The sequence below is a fragment of the Schistocerca piceifrons genome, chromosome 1, assembly GCF_021461385.2.
Source record: "Schistocerca piceifrons isolate TAMUIC-IGC-003096 chromosome 1, iqSchPice1.1, whole genome shotgun sequence".
NCBI lineage: Eukaryota > Metazoa > Arthropoda > Insecta > Orthoptera > Acrididae > Schistocerca > Schistocerca piceifrons.
This window is the reverse complement of record NC_060138.1, coordinates 830,210,784-830,221,505: the sequence shown is the minus strand read 5'-3', so window position 1 is coordinate 830,221,505 and position 10,722 is coordinate 830,210,784. Positions and strand designations below refer to the sequence as shown.

The window sequence follows — 10,722 nt, the reverse complement described above, 5'->3', positions numbered from 1 at the left end:
GGAGCCCTTTGGGAACCCCATTCTGGCTCTAGGGTACCCAGAGACCACTGGCGTGGGTCTCGATTGGCCGCCATATTCTCTGATCTGAACACATGCGACTCCTTTTTGTGGGGCTATATTAAGGACAAGGTGTACAGCAATAGCCCCAAAAACGTTAGTGTGCTGAAAACAGCCATTCAGGAGGTCATCGACATCAGCGATGTTCCAACACGTCAGCGGGTCATACAGAATTTCGCTATTCGTCTGCACCACATCATTGGCAATGATGGCAGGCGTATCGAACATGTCATAACCTAAATCCGAATATTTGTGGTAACCTTTACATGTTGAATAAAGTGTGTACACGCCGTAGTTTGTAACTAATTTTTTTTTCTCATGTAGTTCAGTAATTGTCACTCTGTGTGTGTGCCAAGTTTGGCTGAAATCGGTCCCGTGGTTTAGGTTCAAATGGCTCTGACCACTATGGGACTCAACTTCTGAGGTCATCAGTCCCCTAGAACTTAGAACTACTTAAACCTAACTAACCTAAGGACATCACACACATCCATGTCCGAGGCAGGATTCGAACCTGCGACCGTAGCGGTCTCGCGGTTCCAGACTGTAGCGCCTAGAACCGCACGGCCACACCGGCCGGCCCCGTGGTTTAGGAAGAGATGTGGAACATAAATACATACATACATACGTATGTACGTTTTTATAATTTGTATGGATTCCAAAGGATCAAGCAACTACTCAGCGAGCTTATAATTTTGAGCCTTCTTGATTTTACAAAGATGGTTCACGTTATCTGTGATTCATCAGGAGTTGGATTGATACAGACTGAAATATTTAGGTAAGTTATTTCAAGACTGACAGTCTCATTCCAGGCCTGGACAAATGTAATTACTTGTAACCAACAAAGACACCAAGTAGCGTTTTTGGAAGGTTCTACCAGATTCGTACAATGAACGAAGTGTCTTCTAGTTCAGTACAAATATTCAGAGAACAGGAAGGAAACGGCTTAGGCAGTCCAAATTCTGTGTCGATGCTGGCAGACTTACAATGTCATCGGCAAACACTGACGTATTCATTTGCAGCCGGCCGTTGTGGCCTAGCGGTTCTAGGCGCTTCAGTCCGGAACCGCGCTGCTGCTACGGTCGCAGGTTCGAATCCTGCCTCGGGCGTGGATGTGTATGATGTTCTTTGGATAGTTAGGTTTAAGTAGTTCTAAGTCTAGGGGACTGATGACCTCAGATGTTAAGTCCCATAGTTCCTTGAACTAGGCCTATACTCCGGAATTGCGTTGACAAGACGAAATCATGACATCTGCAGGAGGGTTATCGAGAAGCAGTCATTAATTTAGTAGTCCAAAAATTCGTTCGATGACTATTTGCAGGCTACGCCAACGTGAATGGCTCCGCGCAGCCACGACGCTCCTACCGCCGCAGTGGCTCACGAGGTAGCGCGCCGAGCGCCGGTTTGCCACCGCTGCGCGTGCTGTTCGGCGCGCGCATGCGCAGACGGCTTAGTGGGAGCTGTCGCTCGGCTCATGGACGCTAGTCGCAGCGGGCAGCGGACTGTGTAGTCAGTCGCGAGTTGGGCCGCAAGGTAGAGGTTCGCTTTGCTCAGTTGCGAAATACGGTTCTGCCAAGCGTCTTTTCAACGATTCGATCGAACTGTCTACGATTATGTGAACGACCCGTGCTGTGGCCGGAAGCCACTACGTGCAATAATGGATAGTGCTGCACCTTACGTCTGGCGCTGCTGTTGTTTACATCGATCACTGTGCGAGAACCCGGTTGACGTAGTAACGATTTGTTAGCGAGGCATCGAATTTCCATTTGGGAGATCTCGTTGCTACTCTGCTGCATAAATTTTAGTTTTATTTGGTGGATAAATATGTTCGAAGTGAAACAATGCCGAAGATCCAGGATTGAGAGCATTGTATTATACGTCGGTGTGTGTCGACTCGTGTGACATCATGTCAACAGCACTCATGAGGCCTGAGTGCAAACAGTTTGCTCCCAACATTTTCAACAAAAGCAAGTGTGCGAATTGCTTTCGTCAGAAGGAGGAACACAGCGCTGAGGCTCTGGAAAGCAACAGGGTGAGTACACCGGGACGCCTAGTATTTGTAGTATTTTAGTATTGCTGCGGAACCAAAATCCTCAACTATTCAAATAAAATACCACATTTGGGACGAGCTTCAACCAAGAAACTAGCCTTGAATTAACGCTGTGCATTTTCTCGTAACGTAAACAATCAGCTGTGTTCATGACACGTTTGTAAACCGCCCCGGAGCAATGTTTACATGTCAGAAACAGAAGAGTTATGTCCCACTTTGTGCCGGTCGTCACTGTTTATATTTGGATCACCGAGTATCGTAACTAGTGTTTACAGTTTTAGTGGAAGTATACTCCGAACGCTGGACCAGTAACGTGATGCCCATAGCTGTAATATATTTGTTATGTTTACTATAACAGCACAGTTGTCTGTAGCTGCTTTAGCATCTCAAAAATAATAATATAACGAAGAGCGGCAGGTATGGTGGTCCATGACACTGTTGCAGATTCTTTTACGGGATTGGAGCTAAAGCATGCAATGCTTGCAACGCAAGATACCAGTGACTGTTAAAAACGGTCATAGATTTAGAAAGTTCAGTCTTCAAGACATTTTCGTGAATAAATGTAAAAACTTGTTCTTTGAGTCACCGCTTGACTATTGTGTCTTGTGAAATACATCTCCCCCCCCCCCCCCAGGTTTTCCAGCGCAATATGAGGCGATGGCTCACCTCGGCAGCAAAAAAAAAAAAGTGTATGTACACACGCGCTCTCTCTCTCTCTCTCTCTCGCTCTCTCTCTCTCTCTCTCTCTCACACACACACACACACACACACACACACACATACACACATTCACATTCATTCTTTTGGATTTTTGATTGCGCTGCTATATAGTGGGAAAACCATTCACCTGTTTTGTACTGTTGGTGCTGTTTGTTGTTCCGATTCGACAGATAGCTTGCCACTGTTTCAGAGAGACCATCACCACTTGAGGCATTGGCGTTCAGATACTGAAAGTTCTGACTGATCTAGCTGGAAAATTGGGAACGTTGCTGCATTTTGACGATCAGTACACCATCGTAAAAGATTTTTGTTTGTTGTTCCTGCTTTAAACATATAGTACGCAACCTCCTTCACGGTCTCCGCCGAACTGCTCGTGGATCTGACTGTTGCTCCACATCGGGGCTTACTGGTTCTGCAAGATGCAAACACTTGCAGTGCTGTGAAGCACTCGTGTTGCCAAAAGGTTTACTGGCGGAACCTTGATACACGGTTGCTCCTCTTACCAAAATAAATGACATAGAACGTGTCCGCCTGCAGCAGGATGTGACAACAGTAGTTTCACAAGCTTTCTAGACATACGCTTCATATTAAAACAAGGAATTGACAATACAAACCTATCTTGGAATTTTTTTTTCGTTTCGATTTATCAATGAAATATCATTTTATGCAGAACACAAGTTAGAACCGCGGCACAAATGTTCATAATATCGACTACTGTGCTGTGAAGATCAATGTAATCGTAGGAGCATGGACTGTCACAGCCTCTCAAACACCTTACCAGGATGCATACTGCATAAACAAGGTGCGGTCTCAAAGATATTAATCCAGAGACCGGAGAAGCGTATGGGCTATGGAACGGATTCTGCACTACCTACCCATATGTCCGCACCTGGTGGCTGAGTGGTCAGCGCAACAGACTGTCAATCCTAAGGGCCTGGGTCGGAGATTTTCTCCGCTCAGGGACTGGGTGTTGTGTTGTCCTAATCATAATCATTTCATCCCCATCGACGCGCAAGTCGCCGAAGTGGCGTCAAATCGAAAGACTTGCACCCGGCGAACGGTCTACCCGACGGAAGGCCCTAGTCACACGACATTTACATTTTTTACATACCCATATGCCCTGATACACATTTTATCCAGTGTAACTCCATCAATATAACTGAAATACGCTGTAAATCCATCACTCCTAAAAAGCCACATGTTTCCTCTTATTTACAGAGGCACATCTTACAGCAAGGGCGAGCCAGCCTTTTTAAAGAAAGTTCTTGTACACAGCACCTATAAGACGTGCTGGGACGCCATAAAAGCTAAGCAGTTTGTTTTCTGTATTCCCAGTCCACGTACTAATCTCAGATTCGAAAGTGTTGTCTAGCCTGAACTGCACCAAGAGACTTATCTGCCCATAAATGTTGTGAGGGTACTTACTGAAGCATGTTTTGAACAATTGTTATGGTTTTATGACGTACTAATTTCGTAAAACTCTCTTCTTTTAATAATTAAAAAACGAAAGATTTTCGATTGTATGTTAAGATAGATTTTTTCTTCCCTTTTGTTAGAGGAATCCGCGCGTGAAGTTTGTAAAACTATTTCTCGTGTACTGTGTGTTCCACTAGACGTCTGTTTCGGGGGACTGATATGAGAGTTCCGTGGTGCAGGACTCCTGATATTTCCACGTAGCAGGGCAAACTTGTCAGTTCTCTCAACCTAATCACTTTCTGAGTTGTTGTACACAGTTGCTTTCCTGCGGACCAATCTACGTAGGGAAAGCTGAATCCGAATCAGGAATTATTAGATCGCACAACTAGAGAGGACGTAGAGCAGGCCTTTAGGCATCGCTTAATAGCAGTGCCGATTGTGACCATGTTCCAGTAGCACTCTTTCTCATCTTCATGAATTTCGTTCAGATTCCATAGAGATTAAACGGCTTTTGACGCCGCCCCAAAAGTCGCCTTGCGCGGTCAATACCCCACGTTCGGGTTTGTCCTGAATAAAGGTAGTTAATTTTGAGCACTGTCGATTGTAGAAGGTAATTGTGGTCAGATTAAGAGTTCGGTTTCGTAGTTCAGCTGTTGCGCGAAATTTTTGTAAACGAGTTACAACAGTTGGTAAAGAGAATCGTGAAATTTTCCGATTGTAGTGAATAACAGTAGATGATGCACCATGACTGCCTCCAGCCGCAATTCGTAATGAAACACGCCATTTCATGTATTTCACTGTGAACATCTGAAGTCTGGAGTTGTCTGTCAGTATTTATAGGTGTCTAGGTGGAATTTTGTGCTCGATAACGAACGACGGGCTGCAATCCATGAATGTCATCACGTGATAAATACAGGCTGAAAAGTATTTAAACAGACAAACTCTGGGAGGTTGTAGGGGACATCAAAACAAATACTTTTCCCTAATGTCATTTTTTCCTATGAGGGTTATTTAAACCAGTGGAGGCGGTATTACGCTCTCCAGTTGTTAGAGGCCATATTACGATCTTCAGTTGTTACAGGGCGTATTACGCTCTTCAGTTGTAGGCAACTGCTGTCCACCAGCGTAGGAGTGCATTGTCTCTGTTCATTAATGGAGCGATACACCTGGAGTGAGTACACTGTTATGGTTGGTGCGTACTACGTAGCGCACCACAACGGACGAGCTGCATAGCAGGTTTATCAACAACAATATCCTAATCGCCGTATCCCGCATGATACGACCTTTGCTACTGTGTACCAACGTCGGCGTGAGACCGGGTTATTTAGCAGATTACCTGGACAGGACGCCGTCGCACAGTAAGAACGTTGCCATTTGAGGAAGCTGTCTTGCACCATTTGGAGCGGAATCCTTCAATCAGCACTCGTGCAATTGCACATAACATGGGGACGAATCAGACGAATGTAAGAACAGTCCTTAGAGAGCAATTGTTACTTCAATTTCACTTGCAGCGTGCTCACAACCTGGAACCAGTTGATTATCCACCCAGAGAACAGATTTCGCAGTGGTACCTGGAACAGTCTGAATGCATCCTACATTTCCATCCTCTGTATTGTTTACCGATGAAGCAACGTTAGGGCGTGATGGAGTCTTCAACATGCACAATTCGCATGTTTGGAGTGAGGATAACCCACAGTTACTAGCGCTCATCAAGTGCTGTTCTTCGTTAATGTGTGGGTCGGTGTTGTTGGAGACTGTTTAATTGGGCAGTATCTGCTTCCTAGGCCGTTAAATGGCAGGCACTATTACAATTTTCTCGCCAGAGCATTGCCAGAATTGCTGGAAGACGTACCGCTCCCTGCAAGACAACGCATGTGGTTGCAAATTGACGGGGCTCCGGCACATTTCAGTCATCGTGTGCGACGATTCCTGGACTGACGGTTCCCAGAAACGAGGATTGGCAGAGGTGGTCCTATACCATGGCCTGCTCGATCCCCAGATATGTCCCCTCTGGACTTTTTTGTGTGGGGAGAGATGCGCAACCTTGTTTACGCAACTCCTGTTGCATCAGAAGAGGATCTGGTTGCCCGAACAGTAGCAGCAGCAGGAACAATTCAGGATACTCCTGGGGTTTTTGCCCGTGTCAGACAGAACGTGATCCGACGGTGTAACTTTTCTTTACGTGTCAATGGAGTCATTTTTGAAAATCTACTGTAATTGAAATTGGGTTGTGTTAATGTGTTGTCTCTTGGTCATAAAAAATGGAAAAGTGTTTGTTGGTTTAATTGATTTGCCGCCAGAGAAATCTTCCTCTACCGGTTTAAATACTGCTCATAGGAAAAAATGACATTAGGGAAAAATATTTGGTTTGATGTCCCTTACAGTCTCCCAGAGTTTGTCGGTTTAAATACTTTTCACCCTGTATATCGTGCTATATCCCTAACTTGTGCGTCGTCTCGTAATCTGTAATAACTGCTCATTTGTTTGGTGTTCCAACAGTGAGATTTGTAAACCATTGAGAAGCGGTCATGCATCTTGCTTGGACCTCTGGCACAGACACCTGACGTCCAACGTGGTCAGCAATTCTATGGAAGGTCTATCCCGCCTACTACAGGCTTACAATGCAACTTATTCCAAAGTAAAGCTAACTGTAGGTATTGTGTCCAGTTCTGCTGCCCTGGAACGGCCACCCTGCTTATTAACTGTTTAAGAAGGCCGGAACAATACAGCACTTTTTCAGCTGGTGAAATACTGTTTTTATGGGTTCGGTTTTAATGCTCAGTATGTGGTTCCTACTCTATCCATTGTAATCACCGCGAGCTTCGTAAACTTGGGATCTGTATCAAAAACACGCAAGGTTTTGCTCTCTGGGCGTACCAAAATTACGCTCCAGTTGGCGCTGTCTCATTAAAGAGGTCTCTCACAGTCGGTCAATTTTGACAGAAAACAACAAAAACGGATGTAAGAATGAATCATGATCTATTTCTCTGACTTACAGTCACTCGTACCACATAATGACAGATGCAGAAGTTAATTTATATGTGTACCTCGAAGAAAAAAAAGTTACTAATGATTTGAGAGCCATTGTTAAGAAATTTAGATCTGGATCTACACAGAGAAAAGTGTAATATTATCTGTATTTCACACACGTCATAGCATAGCAATGAGTACCGCGCCCGTTATCAACTGAATTACAGGTATGTGTCACCATTTGTGCTCCCGATACTTTCAGTTGGTTCAGAAACTAAACTGCGCAGGTAATTGGTGCACTGCTTAGGGTCCGCCCAAGTTACGATGCGTAAGCCTTCTCTATTATTACAGTACGGGGGCGTAGGTAGCCGTATACGCAATGTCCAGCGATCGATATTCTTAATCTGCTTGACTGGCACGCGTTTATTTGTCTGTCACTCTTTTAATACAGGTTTGCGTTGATGTGCGGGACTTTTTAGCCACATCCTTTGACTGACGGTTGAGATGCTAACATTTTACGAATACTGAGTGACAACGAAAATCGCGAGCACAAACTCGCGGCCTCGTTTGCTCTGCTGTTCCTGCGTTGGGTATTTGTTGTTGTCGTTAGAACGTAGCTGTACGTTCGGTTCTGTTACAAGTTGATTTCAAACAGTTCTGTGAATGTTGTACTACAAAAAAAGAAAATACAGACGGAAAACTTCGTTTTGAATTCAGAGTACTCATCTTCACCCACAACACATTTGATTACGTCTGTAAAGCTGCTAGAAATTCGTAGCAAATAATCATTTAGGCGTTGATGCTACACGTCATGCAGCAGACGTCTCTTTGTCAGTCTTGTAAAACTCTGTTCAAATATTCCCGTTATTTATTTGCAAACAACTCAAAACTGCCTCAATAGGAGAGTCATAGACTTTCAGGTACGAATTTTCTGTTGCTCATGCAAATCTGTCTAAATAGCGACCAAAAATGTCTTTGGGGTTCTGAGACGCAGTAAAGCTGGTGAATAACATTACATTACTTGTCCCTTGGACTGTGTAAAATCCAACTTGTTAACTTTTACTTCCCATTCATTTACGGTACAAATAGACCAGGTGGTCTGCTTACCTAAGTCATGTATACGACAGTATAAAAACGCTGGTTTCAATCACAAATTCCTCTGATAACAATCTCAGCTTTCTAGGAAGAAAGAGAGAGAGAGAAAGATTAGGGTTTACCGTACCGACAACGACGACACGGTCATCGGAGACAAGGTACAGGTTCGGATTGGGAGAGATAGGGAAAAGTTCGTAGTGTTGTTTTGAAAGGAATCATCCCATTATTTGCCCGAAGGTATTTAGCGAAACCATCGAATATCTAAATATGGATGGCTCGACGAGGGTTTGCACCGGTATCCACCCGAAAGCGAGTGTAATGTCTTACCATTGAATAAACTTACTTTCTGCCAGGATTTGTCGTAATTTCTTGATGTGTGTGTGTCTACGATTGTCGACCGCTGGCCAGAATGTGATGCATTGTTAAGATTTATTTCTAGACCAGTAGTGTTTCAACTAGGCAGGAATATTTTTAGCTCATTTACTCCGTTTCATACTCCTGTCCCAACACTGTAACCGAGATTTTTTCCCAATTCGTGACGCAACTAGATATATATGCGTTGCTCCAGTAGATCATGACACCGGTAGAGGAAGGAAAACCGGGATTTAACGTTAATTCGGCACAAGTTCGTAGTAGGCTAGCAAGGGAAAGGAAATTGCTCCTGTCATTTTCAGAGAGCAACTTGGCATTTCCTTTAAAACAAATGAAATCACAGAACAGCTTAATCTGGATGGACGGTGTAGAATTTGTACACCGCCCTAGCCCTACTCAAGATCAGTGACCAAACCACCAACATCTGTAAATCATATGTTCGAGACATTCTCCAGAAAGTTTTGAAGAAGTGAAAAGAGTGTGCTTTGTTTGTAGCGTACACCTTGACTCCAGAATAAAAGGATGGCTGGACGCCGCGCGACTTGATTGAGATGTAAAACGCGGAAGAAGTTGAAACACTATTGACTGGAAATAAAACTTCTGGCCAGCGGTCGACAATCGTAGAACATACATCAAGGGTGACGAGAACTGGTGTTACCAACACGTACCAACAACCACAAAACGATAAAGTGCAAAAAGGGTCTCCACTAGTTCACAGAGACAGAACAAAGTGCGAAAGCAACGCGCAAATTGAACAACGTCTCGAAGGAGGACTTTCCTGACAATTTCGCGCGCGCGCCCACACACACACACACACACACACACACACACACACACACACACACACAGGTTGTTGTTGGGAGTGCCTATATTGTTGGCGACACCCCAAATCGATTACGGCTTCGCGACCAGTGTTCGATTTTTACTGCGGAGCTTCACGCTGTTCTCCAGGCTGTCCAATACATCCGTCGCCATCAGCGGATACAGTATGTTACCTACTCAGATTCGCTCAGCTGTCTCCTCAGTCTCCAAGCTCTCCACTTTCTCCACTTGGGGGGGCGTCTCTGTGGCGTTCCTCTGGACCCCAGGACACGTTGGTATCTGTGGAAGTGAGGCGGCCGATATAGCGGCCAAGGCTGCAGTCTCTCTCCTTCAGCCTGCTATTCGCATGATTCCCTTCGCCGCTCTACGAAGTATTTTATGTCGTCGTGTTGCTCTTTTATGGCACGCACTTTGGTCGACACTTCGCAATAATAAATTGCGGGACGTGAAAGCTCTTCCCTGTACTTTGACACCTTCCTCCGGAACTCGTCGTCGGGAGGAGGTAATTTTAACTAGACTCCGGATAGGGCACTGCCTTTTTAGCCATCGACATCTTTTGAGTGGCGATCCTCCCCCACTCTGTCCCCACTGCTCTCAGCTGTGGACGGCAAGACACCTTTTACTTGAGTGCCCCTATTTTACTCCGTTACGCGCCCGTCTACAGCTGTCGCCTGATACATCTTCCATTTTAGCAGATGACACGCGCTCAGCCGATCGCGTTCTCGAGTTTATTAGTGCCAGTGAGATGACGTCAGTCATTTGAAGCTCTTTTTGGGGACAAACAGCCCCCCTTCTATAGTGGTTTTTTAAGCTTTCCTTCTGTTTTTAGTTTCCCCACTTTTTTGAGTTTCGCTCCCATTGCTGCTGGTTTCCAGTTTCGTTTTTTTACCTTTTCCTAAGTTACAGACTGGGCGCTAATGACCGTAGCAGTTTTGCGCCCTAAAACCATAACAAAAACACGCGTTGTAGATGATTTCAGAGGGAATCGTATACCAATCTTCCTAGAAAACTGTGCCAAGTTCAGTTAAAGATGATGAAGGTGGAGAGCGTGGTGGCCAGGGGAGATGGGACAGTTCATCCTCGTGCTCACGAAACCAGGCCTGGACGATGCGAGCTGTGTCAGCAGGGGCCTTGTCGTCTTGGAACTCAGCATCGCCATTGAGGAAGAAACATTCTATCGTGTGGGATGGACTTGACAGCCAAAATGGTCACACAATTCTTTG

At 45.0% G+C, this 10,722-nt stretch overlaps 1 protein-coding gene across 2 annotated transcripts in view; it reads left to right on the top strand.

Moving 5' to 3' along the window:
• Positions 1-1,576: 1,576 nt before the first annotated feature.
• LOC124714599 (protein outspread) overlaps positions 1,577-10,722 on the top strand; it is a 758,909-nt gene continuing 749,763 nt past the window's right edge. For both annotated transcript variants that reach the window (XM_047243036.1, XM_047243037.1), the window contains exon 1: positions 1,577-2,086. In XM_047243036.1, the coding sequence (XP_047098992.1) occupies positions 1,961-2,086 (126 nt within the window). In that variant the 5' untranslated portion in view covers positions 1,577-1,960. The remainder of the gene's footprint in view (positions 2,087-10,722) is intronic.